Raw genomic sequence first — 20,931 nt, 5'->3', positions numbered from 1 at the left:
TTGGAGACAGTCTCTTAAATTATGTCTTTTTCTAGTCCTGGTTGTAGGTCATGAGGCATCTGATTTTTGTCCAAAGATAGATTACTGAGATACGCTTTAGAAACAAACTTTCACATTAATATCACATAACAGAATTGATCATAGACTTTTTATTTTGCTGAAACACTTATAGGATCTCAGACTGAACTTTTAATATAAAACAGGACTGGGAAACTCACACCAAAGGCTTATCACAGATTTTGTCTAACAAACCTAGGTGAACTCTTTTTTTTTAAGGTCTCAAAAATTCCTTGAGATTTTTGTACCTGTTAGTGGATAACCTTTTTAGCTCATTTGATAAACTTACTGGAAACTTAAGAGTTTTAAATTTCTGGAGGAGTCAGAGAGAAAATATAATTGTCTTGTTTATAACGTGTAATTTTACCAAATTATTTTTATAATTAGTTTAAGAGGAAGGTTTTTTCTATTCCCGGAAAACACACAATTTAAACCTGTAATTTCTCAGATAGAAACCATAAAAGTTATAAGCATATTCGCTGGTTCATTCAGTCCTTTGTTAACTTTTGTGAAGTCATCAGGTTTTTCATCAGAACACCAAGACATATCAAAATGTTAAGAACTCTATATAATTTCTAGGATACCTGTATTAGTAACTTTTTATACATTATAACATGAGCGGATTTATTACTCATTTGATAATCTTTTTCATGTAATTTAACCAACCAAATAAACAGTTTAATATCTCTCTTTGGGATGTTTCAGGGGCCCTCTGAAACACCCCAAAGTTAGCTAGATGTCAAAGAAACTTCAAAAGAATTTGATTCAGGAAGTTTTATCAAAAAGATCAATTAAAAGCTTTAGAACATTTGGTCAGATTCAGTCAATGTTGATGGGTGTATCATTTAGCTTGTTGATATGTCACAATGGGCGCAAATACCAAGGCTCAAGGTCTAGTGAAAGTCAGCTCTGCCATCTTGGACCTAATTGGCTCTAACCAGTTTTCTTATGACCGTGTCATTTTTAACAAAATCTATTTATTTAACTAATTGTAATCTAATTTTAGAAAATCTTGATCATGCATAACTCTTTTTAGTATTTTTTTACTCTTTTTTTACTGAAAGCACACTTCCTGCTTTCCTTTAGCAACCAAGAGCTAACTTTTATATTAGCATTTTATAGATTGGTGAGCATAAATACCAGTGATAATTTCTAAAACCCTTGCTTTTTTTAAAACATTTTAGGATGGCATCAAACATTATTTATTTATAGTCCCAAATCTCTAGTTTTTCTGTAAAAGGAAATCAGTGTTTAGTAGTAAATGTTTCAAAATCTTGTATCATTTGGAAATGACCTAATTATTTAATAGACTTTTAATACTTAGTTTAGCACAACCCTTAGAAATTCAAGTTACACCAATTTGGGGAGACTATTGTAGACAGATATTTTTAAAGAATAATTATTCTTAACAGAGTTTATATATAAACTCATACCTCATTTACATTATTTAGAAGTTTTTTCACTCGAGGTAATTTCTTTGTTGACAAACTTGTAATAGGTATAATATTTAACTTATATTAAACCTAGGTACAATGAAAATATTCTACTTGATGTTAATTACTCTAAGATATGTCTATATTAGATAGGTCAACAAAAAACATTAAATCAGGTATTTAATACTGAATATTTCCCAGTTCACCTGAACCTGGAATTTATTAATTTAGAATTATTTGATTTGTAAGCGCTTACCTTTTTTAAGCCAATTAAATAGAGCTCATTTACAAATTAACCTAAAAAATATTACCCAGAGACAAAAACATACCAAGACATGTTTAGACAGACACACTGCAAGATCTAGCTTCATTTTCTAAGTTTGGTCATGAATTAGATATTACAATATAAAATTTACTAGTTTATAAAAAAAGCTGAAATAAATAACATTTTTAAAGGCTTTTTTCTTTTTTTCTCAGTCTCAGGAGTTAGAGATGGTCTAGATAAGTGTTCCTGAGAGCCCTGGTCTCAAGGCACAGGGAAAGAAAATCAAGCTCTAACAAAATGGTGGCAGGTCTAAATGGTAGCCAAACAAAGCAAAATGGCCATCACAAATCACAACACAGAACAGAGTTAAAACACACACATATAAACCTGGCAGTCCTCATCAGACACTCTCTTAAATACAAGAATACAGTCTCTCAGAAAAACTTTTATAGAGACACAAAACTTCAGATGTCTTCAAAGATTTCAAAAGGAGGAAAGGAAGCCAGGTTGAAAGAAGGGGGAGGAGGCGGGAAAGGGGGGCAAAAGGGGTGGCCTTACAGACCTCTCCTGCCACCTGCAGACACCCAGGTGTTACGGGACTTTTCCCTGGGCTTCCAGAAAAGGGAGGACTGGAACTCGGCCCTACCAGAAACCAGACCAGAAAATTCGAGTTCTCTGCCAAGAGGAGGTGATCAGTCTCCAATCCTCAGCTCAAGCTGAGGCCCTCGACCAGATTCCTGTGTCCAGGACCGGGGGACTAGAAAAATGGGAAGGATAGGAAGGGCTGAGGAGAGGAAAGAGAGAGGGAAGGGGAGGGAGGTCAATAAAGTCTTTTGTTTCTTACCGGTCGGGGCACTCTGGCCAGTTGTCCGCGTCAGGAGGAGACCAGGGACAAAAGGGTCCCAGTTGCGGCCGCTGGGTCTGGTCCATTGGCAGGCAAGCTGGCCCCTGAGTACCCCAAGTGGTCAGGATGTCAGTCTCAGCAAAGAAGATGTCCCTTCGTGGTCGCCATTTGTTGCAGGAAGGGGGACCCCTTCCAGGGCCCGAAGTTGGGCTCTTGTCTAACACTCGGAAATGAATTGTCTGAGGAGACACATGCTGACAAAGCGAGATTTTATTGGGAAAGGGCACCCGGGTGGAGAGCAGTAGGTAAGGGAACCCAGGAGAACTGCTCTGCCGCATGGCTCGCAGTCTTGGGTTTTATGGTGATGGGATTCATTTCCGGGTAGTCTTTGGCCAATCATTCTAATTCAGAGTCTTTCCTGGTGGCGCACTCATCACTCAGCCAAGATGGATGCTAGCAAGAGGGATTCTGGGAAGTGGACAGACACGCGGTGTTTCCTTTTGACCTTTCCCGAACTCTTCCGGTTGGTGGTGGCTTATTAGTTCCGTACTCCTTATCAGGATCTCCTGTCATAAAACAACTCATGCAAATGGTTACTATGGTGCCTGGCCAGGGTGGGCGGTTTTAATCAGTGTGCTTCCCCTAACAAATATTTAAGATGTAGTACAAAACAGAATAAAAAATAATTTTAATCATATCCAAAAGCCAAACCAAAGAGTTTCATGGAACTTATAGATTCCAACTCAGCAGCTGGTGCTCCCAAGGCGTCAGATGCCACTAAGATGCTTGGATTGTGCACCAAATTCTGGGTGTGGCTTGTCCTCCGAAGAACTCACTGATTTGACATTACGAAAAGTGAGAGACAGGTAGCTCTTACATGGTATCACAGACCTGAAACGGGCTGGAGGTTTCTCAGCAGTCTTAGAGCCAGGGACGGTTCCTCTCAGATCATTGTACTGGAGCTGGAAACAAAGAAAGCCTGATCTGGCCTTCCCCTGGAGCCTGCCACAGGCTTCCACCTAGAGTTTTCAGAAAGAACCAATTAAGAGCATCAGAGGATGCAAGAGGTGCTCAGATGTCCTCCTGGGGCCTCTGCTCTTCAGGTGAGGAGGTGCCAGTCTTCCACTCTGAAATCCGGGGGTCAGAGTGTTGGGGGGCCGAGTTCTCTTCCTCTGTGGGGCATTCGTGTTGAGACCTCCGCCAGCGGCCTGCTTCACAAGCTGCCGATGTTGGGGAAGCTCTTCAGTTTCTCAGGAAAGTCGTCCTTGTACAGGACGGGGTCTGCTCGGTGCTCCACCACCTTAAGAGGCATTGTCCCAAAGACGGAAGCGAACTTGTTGATGCACTCGGACCTGGGGGGTTTGCGGAGGGCAGTGGTGCAGATGAGAGGGACAGGGGTGGGGAACAAAGAAAACGTTCAAGAGGCTGAGAGCTGAGAGCAAAAATACATCGTATTCAACACTGGCCAGAGAAGCGCAAGGATCCCCAGCGTGCTTCCAGGTTCTTCCCACGGCTGGGAGGCTGTGGAGGAACAAAGTGATCTGGGGGTGCTCTATTAGTTCAGAAGAAGAAAGGGAACCAGGGGTGCTGTTTGAGCTGTATGAAGGCCATGGGCCTGCAGAGGTCAGAGTATCGTTCCCCCTCCCCCTCAAATTCCATTCATTCCTCCAGCTCCTTACAAGCAGGCCTCTAACCAAGGTGGATTAATTGCCAACATGCCTTAACCCCATCCCTGCCAGCTGAAGAGAAGGCAAAGGGTTGGATCTCGGCTTTAGCTCGCTTGAGCTTAAAAGGGAGAAGGAAGGCTCCTACACGTGGGGCGATGGAAGGCAGAGGAGACAACGGGGGGGCCATGAACCTCAATTTCAAACAACATTTCAGGCATTCAACCAACATCTATCGAGGGCTGTTGAGTGGGGATCTCTGGGAATTATCAGTCCACTTCCATAAGCTCCTCTGTGAAGGCCAAAGTTCACACTGGACAGCTTTCATAATTGTAGCTGCTCTGGTGTTAGAATCAGCAGCAACAAGCGACTTAGCAGCACTGGATGAAGGGAGGGTGCGGCCTCTAACCCCCACCCCGTGAGCAGCGCCCTCAGAGGGGAGCGGCTCAGACACACGGGGGGAAAGGTTCTGGTCAATCAGGCCAACTGAGTGTGACAGCGGATAATGAGGACATCTCGGCGTCAGACCAAAGCGGGAAAACGAGCCCGCAAAAACCGCTTTTGAAGTTAAGGGGACCTCAAGGATGGATTTCAGCGAAGTCAGTATTCTCTCTCCTCAGTCAGGCCCACGGCACCTGAGAACCGGTTCCCAGGGAAGGGCCGAATTTCAAGACACAGACTGCAAGGCTCTTCTGCCCTTGGAGACTGTAAGCCTTGCTTCAAGCTATTTTAGTAGACGGCTTTTATTTGAGTCCTTTGAGCTTCAGCAAGAAACCAATTAATAAAGAAGCCAGTTATTATCAATCATTTTCTTGGGCTTATTCTGTTGGTCAGAATGAGTTACTATCTCATTTTGAGCTCTTCCAGCTAATAATATCACTGTGCCCACAGCCACAAAGCAACAGCAGCCAACATTTGTTCTATGTTCTGGGCTGTGTTAAAAGTGCTTGGCATGTACTAGTCACTCACGTCTCCCCTCACAACAACCCCACGAGGCAGGTCTCCTATCCTTCCCACAGCACAATGGGGAGACAGAGGCATATCACAGAGAGGTCAGAGACAGGCCCAAAGCCAAATAACCGGTAAGAGCAGAGCCAAACCCAGGCAATCTGGTTGCTGAGGCTGAAGTCTTCACTATGAGATGAGACACATTTGTTTATTATCATTATTCTAGGGTCCAAAGAGAGAAGGTGGAAATTAAGAACTGTTAAGCACCTAGTGAAAAAGTGAAAGTTGGTCACACAGTCGTGTCCGACTCTTTGCAATCCCATGGACTGTAGCCCTTCAGACTTCTGGCTCCTCTGTCCTTGGAATTCTCCAGGCAAGAGTACTGGAGTGGGTTGCCATTTCCTATTAAGTGCCAGCTAATTTCCATACATGACCCCAGCAATTGCTTTAAGTATCCCCCGTCATGCGCCCGAGGGTAGGTGTCGTTTGAGAAGTTTGGGCTGAGAGAGGCTACAGGACTGTCCCAAGGACCCTAAGCTGGAAGATGGTGGAGCTGGCTTCAATCCCAGGCTTGCGCTGGTAACAGAGGCCTGGGTCTTTCTATCACATTCTACAATGGCCCTCAGATCACTGAGCTCCCCTCCTGTTGGCAGTCTTTCGAGACCCAGGAGGTCGCAGTCTCAGGTTCCAAAATGACAGGAGACTGGGGAAAAGACAGAGAGGTTTAATAAAATGACAGGAAGCAAGCACTGGACAACAGCTCTTCTCACCTTAGATTATGGGGTCAAGACAGCGGCAGACTAAGTCAAATCTCCCCAAGGTCTCACTTCTGACAGTTGTTCTGCCTATAAACACGGACAGATTCTTGTAGTTTCCAGTGACTCTGCTTGTAGACTCTGGCCAGCAAAGCCCAGCCGTGCCCAGCATAGGGTGCCGGCGAGCATGGATGAAAGAAGAATCACGGTTCCTGGCAGGGGCTGGTGGCTGTACGGCCCCTGGGGAGCACTGAGGACAACATCTCCTCTGTAACTAGACTGGCCGACCGGGCTGGGCCACAGCCAAGAGGCCACTGGGGCTCAGGCCAGCTTGACTTGCTGACAGCTGCCCCTGGCTGACCCAGGCTACTGAGTCCTCCTTTCTCTCCACGCAGCCCACCCTGGAGAAGCGACTGCCCATGCTGAATGGTACAAAGTCCTCGACTGCCAGGTACCAACAGCGTCTCCTACCTTCATTTCATGCAGGGGAGCTGGGGTGGGGAACAAGTTAGGGTAGATTATGAGTTGGGCTGGATGCTGGTGGGTCCACCTGAGTTGTTCTCTTGGGGGTCCAGCTACCGTATCAGTAACTGTCCCCCTAGCTTGGTTTCCTAACCAAGTACAGATAGGCTAAGAATGGCCAATGTCTATCTCTGAAGTGCTGTAAGTGTCCAGGAGAGAAAAGACTAATAACTTTCTGTTTTCCTTTCAAACTCATGCTATTACCTAAAGTAACAAGGGGCTTGAGGGTCAGCACTGGGGAAACTGGGAAGTGAACTAACCTTGCCAGGCCCCGGGCTACAGACTTTCCTGTATTATTACTTCTTTCATCCCTAGCACTGATACCAAAATGCTCAATAACTATTTGTTGAATTCCTGAATGGATACAGTAATATGACAGTAAATATATTTATTTTCAGAGATGAAATGATTGGAAGTTCAGGATAAGGTAAGTCAATTTCCTTAAGATGGACAGCTAATAAGTGGCTAATTCATAATTTGAATGAAGACTGACCTGAATCAAAATACAATGTTTGTTTCTTAAATCAGCATTGTTTGTCTGCCATACTGTCTTGACGTGGGTAAAGCTATTGGGCAAAATGAAGTTACAAAATCTTCTTTTTCTTAAGTTAACTAATAGCAGGACCTGTTTCCAGGAGGGAAAAAGTAAAAGTACTCTCCTCCACAGCTGAGATTTCTGATCCCAGACCCCAAACATAAGAATAAATAAGCTTACTGAACCACACAACTCAACCCAAGGTCAGAAGGTGCAGAGCAGCTAACTCCTTTCACTGTTCTGCGCAAAAACGCAGATTCCGCAAAGGAAACTATTTCAAAACAAAACAAGTGAAAAATTCTACAGTTGTAACTCCATATCCAATAGGGCTTAAATCATATCCCCCTCCCACTCAACCTAAGTGTCTTATTTAATAATTCAGTCATTTAACCTTAATCCAAATAGTTTTGCTTGCAGTTTCTAATTAATTCAAGATTGATTTCCTTCTGTTCTCCATCACATTTCTCAAAAGGGGAGTCTGTCATCACTGACTCTACTTCCTCACTGTCAGCTCACACGCTATTGCCCTTCAGCCCATCACCCTACGACATTACTTTTTCCAAAGTCCCCAGTGCTGTTGGGCACTGGAGACCCTGGTTCCCTCCTGGCCTCTCTCAAGTGCCTGCTTCTCTCTTTCCAATTCCTCTGTCTCCTAAATGTCTGAATTTCTCAAGATTCTACCCATAGCTTTTCTTCAATCAATTGTCATCTCTGGACGGATGTCTTCTGAATCTCCATCTTTGTTTCAATCTTTTTCTAAAGTCCTATATTTCTATAGTCTATATTTAGAATATAGAAAAAATATAGAAAAAATATTTCTATATTTCCAACTGCTTGCTCTATATCTATATCTGCATATATAAAGGGTAAGAGCCCAAACTCACCTGCCTTACTGTTCTCCAACTTCACACACCATTAAAATCTCCTGGCCTCATTAATTACACTGTTAAAGGTACAACATTCATGTCCTCCCCTCCCCTACTTAGCGTCCCTCCTAATTATATTATTTACACTGTTAAAGGTTCTACCATTCTTCCTATCTCAATCAACTCCTCCATAACCTCCCCACACCTATCCAGTAGGACATCAAATGCTAGCACATTCTCCTTTGGGAGAAAAAAGAAAAAAAGTGTGTAATTTAATTCAACCCTTCCTCTCCACACTAAACTTAGTTCAAGCCTTCTAACTGTTCTTCTTTCTTCAATCTGACCTTAATTTCACTCTATGCATTCCTTCCAAATCCATCTCAAAGCAATACTCTAAACAAACTACTTCCCTATTCAAAAACCTTCCATGGCTTACCAGAGCCTAGAGAAAAAAGCCCTTTGGCACTGATGGGCCAGGATGCTCTGCTCTAGCAAAGCTGGATATCTTGACTGCTTGCCAAATACACCTTGGACCATCCGGTTGGTTTCCCCTGCGGAGGATCTCCTCTTCTTGCCTGGAGCTGGAATCCTAGCAATCTTTGAAGGCTCACTTCAAGTGCCACCTCTTACAAAATTATTCATAATAACTGACCTAGTAAGAACTCACTTTTCTTTCCTTTGACCAGTTACAACATTCTGAGCCTTCCTTTTGACTTATCGCACATAGCTTCAGATTAGGTTAGATACACACAGACACATGTGTATTATCTACTGTTGTTAATTATAAAAATCTGATAAAATCAAGCCTACCAACATCTGGGCAGTGCCTATTCTATTTTCAAAACCCTCTTCCCAAGAGGAAGCTTCCACATTTCCCTTAGTTACTTTCTTCAGTGTTTAGTAATAATTATACCTAACTGAAAATCTTTCTCATTGCATTTGTTATCATCTCAGTTTTTCAGCTTTAGCATGAACTTTAAGGCCAGTATTGGGTGAAACTTTCTAAATACAATTCCTTTCTTAGACCATAAGACCCACCATGTAACTCAGCCCAATCAAAAACTAATTGCTTAATGCTATGAAATTCTCAACACAGAATGGCAGCAGGTTTAAGTAACAATTTCATGTGCTCTAATAGAACTATAATTGGGGTCTCTTCCAAATGAGCTGTGTCAGTAATGTCACTGTCCTTGACTAGGTGATACTTGATACCAGTGACAGATATTTCAAAGTCACAATAATATATTATTTCATATGGACAGTTGGTAAAAGTCAAGTCATTTGGGTAAGATATTTACATACGAAAGAGATTATTTAGAGAGTAAGAGTAAGAAGTAAGCATGAGAAGGAATAAAGCATTATAGAAGGATCCAGGCCAACTGAAACGATCTCCTGTACCACAAACTCCAGGCTTGAAGGACTCTGACACAGCTGATAGAGTTCAGAAACGAGTGCTGCACGCAGATGCACATGAGGCCCACGGGAGCCTGAACTAGATATCTCACTCTAACAGCCATCACGACATTCTCTGAACGCATTCTGGTCCCTTGACAAAGATGCTATTGGTTGTCAGAGCTCGCTGTCTTATCTAAGAGGCTGCCTTTTGGAAGAATTGGTTTTGATTCAGGAGATCTGAAGCTTGGGGCTTTGGGGACACAAGTGAGACGGTCTTAAGGGAAGACGGACGTCTCCCACTTCCTTCATACTCACCGACAAGGCCCTGTATTACATCCACACAAACGGGTGCTTATGGGAAAGTGACTGAATCAATATAAAGCGGGTATCTCAGAGCCGCCCCGCTTCTCTCTCTGAAACGTAAAGAGCTGTGCTTTCAATTCTGCTCTTGGTAGATTACAACGGTAATCTGGCCTCTGGTGGGTTTGGTTTAATCATTCTCTCTAATCGAACTTTTACTGTAACATGGAGAGACTACCCTGAAAACCAATCCAGGATTTCCTCAGAATTAGCTCACTTCCACTTGAGTGACTGTGGATGGTTAACTGCTTAGTCCACATGGATAATCTGGCTTCTGGAGCTTAAGGCCAGCTATATTTTTAAGACCCTTCCAGCCATTACAAATTGAGTGAGTAGCATTCCAAATTAATTCTTTGGGTGACCTGGGCTTGAACTAACCCAATTCCCACGTGCAAAAGGAGGTGACTATGGCTACCAGCTGCTGTCCTTATATCTGCAACAAAGTCCCATAAACAGGCCCAAAGCAGGAAATGGGGATCAGAGGCCAGGGCAGACTTTTTGTCTAGAGGCCCACTCACCTCTCCACCATGTGCGTCTGGTCGAGTGAAAGCCCATCAATGGCTGTGCATTCAGGACACTTGAATTTCTTTCGTGGTGTTACCTGCCAGAGGAGCACAAAAATATACCCATCTGTCAGTGCTGAGGACAATAAAATCATGCTTGTGACACCACTCTGCGTGCTTCTGTTCTGTAAGCTGAGATGCCTGCTTCCTCTCCACGTGCACACATGTGCGCACACACACACACACACACACACACACACACACACCTCACCGTTCCTCCATTCAATTCTATCTGGCTCGGCCAACGGCAGAACTCACAAGGGCCCAATAAAAGAGGCTTGGAGGGCTTTTGCCTTCTGTAACTGGAAAGAAGTGGTGATGACAAGCTCCTTAATTCCTGTTTAATGACTGTTTTCTCACTGCCAAGGTCCTTGTATAAACACCATTTGTTCTTGCAGCCATAAGGGCGATGAAATACAGCTTCCCATAACTTTCACCGTAACCTTAGTTCCAACAGGCACTCTTTCTCCTTTTTCCAGCTAATGGCAAATGCTACGGGCGGCACCATGCTCTTGAAAACGTCAGGTTATTTTGCAACCCCTTTGAGTCAGGAAAAAAAATCCAATGGTCCTTTGCCCTCTGAATCCTTTTCCCTGACTCTCCCTACCACCTTCCCCACACCTCAAACTCTGAATATTTTTTCTAGCAAACTCAGGGGAGGCTGCTATTGTAACCCAGTGAAGATAAGTAAACAGTAGAGGGTGGGCGGGTAAGAAAGCTAGATTACTAAGACCCGACTAAGAAGTATACAGACTCGAGGAATTATTGTCCAGAGTAAGAAGGCACAGCTAAAGAATGTCTTGAAGAATGTCAAAAAATGAACTTGGAGATAAGAGGAGTTCTTTTAAAACTAGTTTTGCAATTTACATTCTTTAATTGTCCCTGCAGTGAGTTGTTCACTGAGCTATTTAGAGAGACAAGGGATAGCATAAAGACTGGATCAAGTCTGGACAGTGACTTTTCCTCTTTTCTTAGTCACTGGCTTAATCTGGCTTCTCTCATCAATTAATATTAATAGCATGAGGAATCACTCTGGAATGTCATAAGACGTTTCCAGTATAAGCTTCCAGTATAGGAATCTGGCCTAGAAGCACTGGCCATTTTCACATGTGGAATTCTAATCCAGAAAGAAAAAAGGTCAAGATGACTCCACTGATACAAAGAAGTGTACTCTCTACATTTCTAGGGACCTGATTTGGACAAGACCTACATTTCAGGAATAGACATCTATTATAGAAACAAAGAACCTCACATGATCTTCACATACTCTCAGCTTTTAATATGCTATGGGAAAGGTACTTTTAAAAACTGGTAATCACTCTCTTAAAACAGTGCTTAGGACAACTACCTGGAGAAGGAAATGGCAACCCACTCCAGTGTTCTTGCCTGGAGAATCCCAGGGACGGGGGATCCTGGTGGGTACCATCTCTGGGATCGCACAGAGTCGGACACGATTGAAGTGACTTAGCAGCAGCAGCAGCAGGACAACTACCGGTATAACTGTACAAAGTATACTATCTTCTCAACATTTATTTTAAAAAAAAATCAGCCACCTTAAGAAAGATATAACTGCATTCTTTAGAAGAACTAGATTCCAAATCAGTGTTGAGAATAAAATTACATTTTTAAAACAAACACGATTTGTAGATTAACCATTATAGACTTTCTTTCCGATGCTGGCAGTTAAAAAACTATAACTAAAGAAACTTTATATAACAAAAGAAAATATGCCGAGCTTCAATTTCACAATGTGAAACATCCATCATAGAATCTTAAAGCTAAAAGGCAGCTGAAAGTTCATCTATTCCAAGTCTTCATGTATAGCTATGAACACTTTGGAGACTCAGAAAGGTGCCCAAGATGTGCCCAGAGCTGGCCATAGATGCCTCCTACCTTGATGACAGCTTTCCCTGTGACGTTAGCCACCAGGAAATTCATGGCAATGTCTTCACAGTTCATATGAGCATCCACCCAGTTCTTGATGTCCCCAGGCATCTTGTAGGTATATAGGTAATTAAAATACTGCCAGGTGAGACAAAAGAGGAGACACATTCAAAAAGCAGTTCCCTGTGGCTGACATACAAAGAGAAACTGAGCCACAGCAGGGGGACAAGCTTTCTCTCATAAGAGGAGTCACGATGTTGGATCAATACAAAGGGCAAAGGAAGTACTAGAATGCTTGTGGTCAGGTGACCAACTGTCTTTAACACTGTCATTCTTTAAAAACATCACCTATTGTAAGCAGAGGAACATACAGTACAGTGTGAAGTCCCTGTAAGATGCAGGCCCTTTGGACTGATTAATGCATGTGTTTAAGAAATATTGTTCAGAGACACACTACATTCTGAGCTTTACTGAATCTTTCCCTCTGAGTCACAGTGCTCCACCCTGTTTTTTATATTCTTCCCATGGACTGCAGATAGCAACAGAGATATACTGATGGTGGACTGACATTGCAGACATGTCCTTTATTAAAGTAAAACAAAAAAGAGGCAATTCCAAAACTACCATAACCTACATGTATGAAATAATATAGAAACTTGTGGTGTAATACAGAAATACATCTGCCGAAAAGGTATTTATCAGTCTATCATAGCCCCAAGAATTATACACCTTATATATTTATTTATCCTTTGCTAAGAAAAAAAAAAACTCATTTCTAGATCAAGAGCCCTGAAAAATATGAGGGCAGCAGTGCTGAGATCACAACAAGGAATTGATATAAATACAGTGAAGTCAACTTCACTGCACTGGGCTGAACAGATCTTTCTCCTGACATCAGTTCCTTATGCCACTGCTGACAATTGACAAGTTATTACTGTTTAATTAAGCCACACAGTCCCAGGGAGCATTCCGCCACCAAACATAATATTCTAAAGTCCAATGTATACCCTTCAATCTCTCCCTTTAATAAAAAAGAGTCAAAAACATAAAGTGACAATTCTCAGAAGGAATACAAAAGGCTAAATTCACAAAAGGAATTTCAAACCCCAAGTGAAAAAATCAAAGTGAAATCAATAAAATCAACGTATTTTTTAAAAACGTATTTTTTAAAAAACGTATTTCATGCAAGAAAGAGTATGATAGGACCTTTTATATTTTGCTGGTGAGAATGTAAATTGGCACAAACGGTATTAAGAACAACCAATGAATATATATAACAAAACCTCCCCAAAATGTTCATAATTCTTCTAGGAATCTATCATAAAGATCATAAGTATAGACAGTTATGAAAATGGATACTGATCATTATTTAAGCATTTGATATAGAGCATTATCTAGCAAAAAAATTAGGTACAACCTAAATATCCAATAACAGAGAAATAGTTGTATATGATCTATGGAATATTAATATAATGGTATATTAGCAATTATGTTAAGTAGAGGTTGTTCATGAAAAAATGTTAATGACATACGGAAAAAACTCCTAATACATGCAAAAAAGCTGATGAGAATATTTACAACTGTATGTGTGAATCAGTAAATAAAGACAAATTGGAAAAAACACCTAAATAACAATAATACTGTATTGGCCAAAAAGTTCATTCATTATTTTCCATAAGATTTACAGGAAAATATGAATGGACTTTTTGGCCAACCCAACAGTTTATCTACTATTAGTCCTATGATAGAACTTTAAGTGATTTTTCTTATACAATAAATTTGTTCCATATTTGAGCATGTAATATTTTAATAATTAGAAAAATAACTTTATCTTTTTTTAAATATCACATAACATGGCCTTTCTAAGCTCTCTAAATAGAACATTCTTCCTCAACTTGGCAAAGACTAGCATGGGCGCAGTGAAGCAAGCACGGCGCCCCCGGCCCGCTGGCCGAGCCCGCCCGCCCGCCGGCCCCGCCCACCTTGTGGTAGAAGGCCCCGCCCACCCGCCCGCCGGCCCCGCCCACCTTGTGGTAGAAGGCCGCGCCGGTGAGCACCATGGACACCTCGTTGGTCCACTCGGACTCGTACTTCCACTTGCTCGTCTCGTGGTCCCAGAGGTGCAGGCGGCCCGGGTAACCCACCAGCCGGTCAGGGAACTCGCGCCAGACCTGAGGACAGAGACACACCAGCAGTCGGCTCCCAGCTCAGACAACAACCAGGCATGGTGCCCAGTTCTTTAAATGACAGAATCCCTGCATTCAAAGCTTCACAAACTAACAGCAGCATGGGCTTCTGAAGAAATTCGATCCAACAGGTGCTATTTCTTCTGCCAGTATTCAGAGAGAAATGTTGATTCTAATTTCCTCTATAACTTTCAGGTTCGTACTTGGAAACTTCAAGTAATGTAGAATAATAGCTTCTTGAATTGGGCCAAGGTATATCATCTCTCAACAGGCGATTAGTGAAATAGGCTCCACTCTAAATGAATACACAAATGAAGCATAAATGAAACCGTGATTTATGGTAAACTTTGATGACTGTGGAAACTTACAAAGTCTCTGCTTCTGAAAAAGAAAAAAAATCTATCTGGAGCACAAAGACATTTTTTTATGATCTTTTGGAAGCCTCAGGTATAGAGGAGTTGCCTGATTTTATAAACTATAACATACTGAAAACAAAAATTTGATTTCCACATTTGGAAAGGCTCTGAGATAGTTTTGTTAAACAGAATTGGTATAGGAGAGTGGGGTACATCCAATACTTTTCTCCATGTATCTCCATCCAATTTCCTTAGCCTTTAAACCACTAACCATTAGTGAAGACTGACAATTTACTAGCTGTCCTGGAGCCTCTTCTCAGCACCACTAAGTCCTCATCCTTGCCCAGACCTCTACACAGTGGAGTTCCCGAGGGCCTAGTCCTGGAGAGCTATACTCTCTTAAACTCTCCCCCCAAGTAACATCTAGTTTCAATCTTTTAAAATACCGTCTAAACTCTGATGACCTCTAAATGCAGGTTTGGCCCTGAATGTTTCTGACACAACCAACTACTTATTTAATACCTTCAGCTGGATTAAGAACAGGCACCTCAAACTTAACATGTCCGAAGCATGACTCTTGATTCCACAGCCTGGGAAAAGCCATCCTCTCGGTCTTTCCTGTCTCAGTAAATTATCTAATCCAACTGTTCAGGCCAAAAGCTAACAGCCAGCCTTTACTCCTTTCCTCTTTCCCCACATCCAGTCCTCTAGCAAGTACTGCTGGCTCTACTTCTGATGCCCTCTTACCGCTTCTATTACCACTGTCTCCAGCTCAAACCACCATCATTACCAGATTACTGTGGATTACTGGATTACTGCAACAGCCTTCCAATTTGTTTGCTTCCACCCCTGCCCTTCCAAACCATCCTTTACAGAGCATCCCTAAAAGGACCATTTCTAAAAGAAGAGTAGGGTATGCTTTATAGGGTAATTCAACAAGTGGGCGCCATCCTATTAATTTATATATTTTTTCATTATATATTTACCCACATGTATATAAGTCATATGGTCATACATGCTATAGCAACCAGAGGTTTGCCCCACATCCGAGAGTCACTGAGACGGGGGAGGATGCGTCACTTCTTTCCCAAAGTCAGCATGCTAGTACCCGCCACCCCCCTGCACCTTTTAGGTAGCACAGGGGTAAAGAACCCACCTGCCAATGCAGAAGATGCAAGAGATGTGGGTTTGATCCCTGGGTCGGGAAGATCCCCTGAAGTAGGAAATGGTAACCCACTCTAGTATTCTTGCCTGGAAAATTCCAAGGACAGAGGAGCCTGGCGGGTTATAGTCCTTGGGGTCGCAAACAGTTGGACATGACTGAGCGACTGAGCACAGGGCTGCTTTAAAAAATAACATAAACTGGGTGGCTTAAAACAATGGAGACCTAGAAATCAGAAGTCAAGACGCTGGTGGGGCGATCTCACCCAGGGAAGGGTCCTGCCTGCCTCCCTGCCTCCTGGTGGGTGGCTGTCAATCTCCAGCATTCCTTGGCTTGTAGACACACCACTCCAAACCTCTGTCTTCACATGGTCGTCTTCTCTGAGTGGGTGTCTCTGTGTCCGAATTTCTCCTTTTTACAAGGATTCCAGATAAACTGGATTAGGGCCCACCCTGACAATCTCACTTTAACTTGATTACCTCTGAAAAGACCCTATTTCCAATAAGGTTACTGAGGATTAGGATTTCAGCATACCTTTTTTGAAGTGAAGAAGTGAAGTCGCTCAGTTGTGTCCGACTCTTTGCGACCCCATGAACTGTAGCCTACCAGGCTCCTCTGTCCATGGGGTTTTCCAGGCAAGAGTACTGGAGAGGGTTGCCATTTCCTTCTCCAGAGGATCTTTCCCACCCGGGGATCGAACCCGGGTCTCCCGTAGTGTAGGCAGATGCTTTACTGTCTGAGCCACAAGGGAAGTCTTTTGATGAAAAGTAAAAAAGGGAATACCTCTTTCAGGCATGTTCAATCCATAACATCCCACTGACAAGATCTTTAAAAAATGCTCCACCCACAAAACAAAACAAAAGATGGCTTCCTCCTGACTAAGAGTAATATGCAAATTCCTCAGCATGTTCTAAACAGCCTTCCTACCCTCCAGCTTCCCTCTCTTACCACGTTCTCGACAAGTCAGTGGCCTCCCTGTCCTTTAACTGTGACTAGACCTTAAGGCCTCTGCACCTGCTATTTCTTTGACGGGCTGTTCCCCCAGCTCTTCAAATGGCTGGTTCCTGCTCATCAGTCAGGTGTCCAGTTAACTATCACCTACTCTGAGAGGTCTTTCCAGACCCTCCCATCCAAGGTAAACGCCATCCCCTGACCAGCCATTCTTCATCACACTCCGTCACTCCATGCTTTTCTTCATCAAACTTCCATTTCACGAAACTGCACTGGTTATTTATCATCTTTTACCTCTTTTCCTCCCGCAGAGTTTAAACTCCATGAGGACAGAGACTCATGGTGGTATTCCAAGTACAAAGCACTGTGTCAGCACATGATAGCCTTCCACGCACTCCTGCTGAAGGCATGGACGGACAGGCAAAACCTCGGCAGGCAAAAAGCTGAGCAGGAAAGAAGGGGTCCAGGGCCCCTTCCTCTTTTCTTCACAGCCAGAGCTAGTACACGTCATCGAGAAAGGAGGCCTGCAACAGTACTGATCACCAGTCACCGTTCATAATAATGTGACAGTCTTTGTGTGAGAAGATCACAGTAACAACTCACCATTGCTAAAGCACATGTTTTAAATCGCTTTTCTAGGAGCGGGTAAGGGACCTTTGCTGAGTCGTTACACTCTCTTGCCCCATCTTTGTGATCATCTATCTGCTTTCATGGGGTGTCTGACTGGCGTCTTGAACGTGGTCTGGAATGGTGGAAAGAGGTTTCCTTTGTGTGGAACCAGCTCACCTAACAGGCCTCTCCAACCCACAGCCTTGGCCTCATGAACACCATGTTGTAATCAACAGAGCTAATTGGTCACAGGCGTCATCATAATAGCCGCAGACAAACAAATCCGTGTCAAACATTTCCTCAGATGTATAATGCTGCGACTGTGTTCTCTCTACTCTGGGGTTTGTATTTCAGCAGACTAAAATAATACAATACTATTACGGAGCCACAACACAGTCTGTGGGTCCTAACTTCTATCTGGCCTGCAGGCCGGGGTAGACCCCACCACAGTGCACGGCCAGGTTTCTCTGCTTGGCACCGAGCACCTGCCTGTTCAAGCCACATCACAACCACCATCACCGATTCATCTCAACGGGATGAAAGAGATTTCTGGAGGGCTATGAGCACAAGCAACAACACTCAGCACCAGTGATGGGCAAGGTAGAGGAGAAGGGGCAGGGCGGGGCGCACCCATTCCGTTGGCACCTCTGCTGGATGGAAGCTGAATCCCATCTCCCCCCAACCCACGTGTATTTGAGTCAACCCTGTAATCTGGGGCTTCCCTGGTAGCTCAGTTGGTAAAGAATCCGCCTGCAATGCAGGAGACCCCGGTTCAATTCCTGGATTGGGAGATCTCCTGGGGAAGGGATAGGCTACCCACTCTAGCATTCTTGCCTGGAGAATCCCCATGGACAGAGGAGGCTGGCAGGCTATAGTCTATGGGGTCGCAAAGAGTCGGACACGACTGAGCGACTAAGCACAGCCCAGCCTAGCACAGTTCTCTAATCCATGTGAAGGAAGGTGAAATCACCTTCCCAAGGGGTCCTTATTTTCAAGCCCCCATTGACAGCAATGACACCAACACGGGCTCAGTTTTAGGGTCGAAGGCTGTTTTGATTTCAGTCCTCTTCCTGTGAGCTCAGGTCACTTACCAGGCTTCTCTCTGGGGACACTTATTTGGTGACACTGGGTCACAGAACGCTGAACACCGCCGCTCTGAAAGCATCCGCAGTGTCCTGGCTCTCAGACGCCTTTGGAGGAGGCTTCGGCGAGCGCGGCTCCTCAGGCGGGGCCTCTCTGCCCTTGACTTACTCCAGGCAGCTGGATGCAATCAAGATACCATCCTTGTCACTTCATCTATAACTCTGCAGCTGACTGCAGGATCAAAACGGAGCGGAACGGAAGGGGACGGGCCCTCTCTCGCAGAGCCCGGGTGTAGTACGAAGCCCGATTAGGTATACAGTAAAGCATTTTCCCAGCCAGAAGAGCGGGAACCCGACTTCGACCCCCTTTCCCTCATCGCTCCCCGCCTCCCACCCTAATTCCACTTTTTTTCTTTTTACTTCAGGGAAATGCTCTGGGGTCAGCCTTTTGTCATTACTAACAGATGCCTTTATATACTGTAGTGCAGGCATTTGAAACTTCACATTACATCCCGATAGTTGGAGTAATAATGCTCCCAGAGCTATTAATATGTTCAAGTCACAAAGCCATCATTCAATTGCTTGCCTGTACTATCAACATCTCCTGTATACAGGGTCATCTATTTTAAATTGCACACATCTTTGAAGACAGAGGCCCATGTCTGTTAAAACAAGCTCCGCGCCTTGATCAGTGAAGCGCCTTGATCCGCGCCTTGGCTTGGCAGTCACTGGAACAGTCCTTGTGTGTGTGTTAGTCACTCAGTTGTGTCCCACTCTTTGCGACTCACGGACTGTAGCCCTCCAGGCTCCTCTGTCCATGGGATTTCCCAGGCAAGAACACTGGAGTGGGTTACCATTTCCTTCTCCAGGGGATCTTTCCGATCTAGGGACTGAACCTGGGTGTTGTGCACTGCAGACAGATTCTTTACCATCTGAGCCACTAGGGAAATCCAAACAGTCCTTATATTTGGGGCCTATTCTATATCACTATTCCAACAAAGATGGTAACAACATAATATCATCCTATTTCCTTCCAATCTAATTTGTATAATCTTGGTCCCAACCACTTCTTACCTGGATTATGGAAATCCCCTCCTCTCTGGATGGCCAGCTGCGCTCATGTGTCTATTTTCAGAGTTACCTACTTATATTCTTTCTGTTATAAGCTTCCTGAGGTCTTTCGTAGCTTCCCACTCCTAGAGGATAAAACTAAGATCTTCTACCTTTGTGTAAAAGGCACAGGAGGCAGCCCCGATGACCGCCTATACAAAGGGCACCAGGGAACACGGTTAAAGTATACCTAGGAACAACTCTGCCACGGATGAGTTGTGCCCCAGACCTATTCAAGTGGCCCTGATTCCATTCCGCCCTCTGCAAAATGAGGGGTTGGATTAAATGACCTCTAACGCACTTTCAGGCCTAAATTCTTGTAACTTCTTCCCCACTAACCTATTTCCAAGGAAACTAATTCAGCAACTGTGATCAGTTGCTGGTCTGCATTATTTAACTTTGTTTTAAAATGCCATACACGTACAGGTACCCAATAAATGTTCCTGGAAAGAGGATAATGCACTATATAGTCTAAGCCAGCTAAGTGAGTGTGTTTTAAACTCAGGGTGTGTGCTAACCACAGTCAGATTCAGGAAACAGGCGGGGGGGTGGGGGTGGGTATAACAACAGGTGGCGCCCATCTGGGATGTCTGGTGAGGAGCTCACGGGTTAGCTCCAGGAGAAAGGGACTCTCTGAAGTGGCCGCCGCAGTCATCACACTCTCAGAGGCAGAGCTCCGCAGGGACACCGCCACTGCATGAGAGGAAAGCCTCATGTACCGGGACTCGTGAACCAAGAGACGGCCTAAGAAGTGGTGAGGGAGACGAGGCAAGGTGGGCCCAAGGCACCCCAAACGGGGCTAGGAGTCATTCCTCTCCTTGCATACATCCCCTGACCATCAAAGTGGAACAGAACGCTATGACCCAGCCCACGCCCTGCGGCCACGTGCGTGGGTGAGTCAGGGCAGAGCTGCAAGGAACCCGACTTGGGGACGCCTCTGAATTAGTGGCCATCCTTCCCATCCGGCTCCCCAGATGGAAGAGGGGGAGGCTGCCTGGGTTCCAATTTCTAGCTGGTTTCCACAGAGGAGCCGGTTATTGGACTTACTCTCAGCCCTCTGGGAAGAAAGCTCACCTTTTATATTTGGAATTTCCTGAGATGAAGTGGGATGGAGGGACTGACTGGCCTTGTTCTCAGCTCATGCTTTTAATTACAGTGGTGGATGGCAGTTTTCGTCAAGGGTGGCTGGGACACCATTAAATGTTCATGTTGGGCACTTAGAGCCGGTGAGCCCCAAAGCTGTCATCTGGAGTGCCCTAATGCTGATGGGTTTTGGCAAATTCATGTACATGCTGTGTTGGGTATTAAGCTTTACCTGTTATTAGATAGACCACTTCAGTCTGCCCCAGAGACCTTTCCAACCCAAGGTGGGGTTCTGTTTAAA

At 44.1% G+C, this 20,931-nt stretch overlaps 1 protein-coding gene across 5 annotated transcripts in view; it reads right to left on the bottom strand.

Annotated features, from left to right (window-relative positions):
- Positions 1–3,251: 3,251 nt before the first annotated feature.
- EXT2 (exostosin glycosyltransferase 2) overlaps positions 3,252–20,931 on the bottom strand; it is a 139,106-nt gene continuing 121,426 nt past the window's right edge. For 3 of the 5 annotated variants that reach the window (XM_043909952.1, XM_043909913.1, XM_043909943.1), the window contains 4 exons: positions 14,119–14,262; positions 12,101–12,229; positions 10,163–10,245; positions 3,252–3,951 (listed from right to left, as the gene is read on the bottom strand). In XM_043909952.1, the coding sequence (XP_043765887.1) occupies positions 3,813–3,951; positions 10,163–10,245; positions 12,101–12,229; positions 14,119–14,262 (495 nt within the window). In that variant the 3' untranslated portion in view covers positions 3,252–3,812. Of the gene's footprint in view, positions 3,952–4,126; positions 5,915–5,997; positions 6,057–10,162; positions 10,246–12,100; positions 12,230–14,118; positions 14,263–20,931 lie in introns of those variants that run through there. The other 2 variants (XM_043909922.1, XM_043909932.1) reach the window with 2 other exon arrangements.

This window comes from Cervus elaphus, chromosome 1, assembly GCF_910594005.1.
Source record: "Cervus elaphus chromosome 1, mCerEla1.1, whole genome shotgun sequence".
Lineage (NCBI taxonomy): Eukaryota > Metazoa > Chordata > Mammalia > Artiodactyla > Cervidae > Cervus > Cervus elaphus.
Note: the sequence above shows the minus strand (reverse complement) of the source record. Positions and strands in the feature narration are given on the sequence as shown.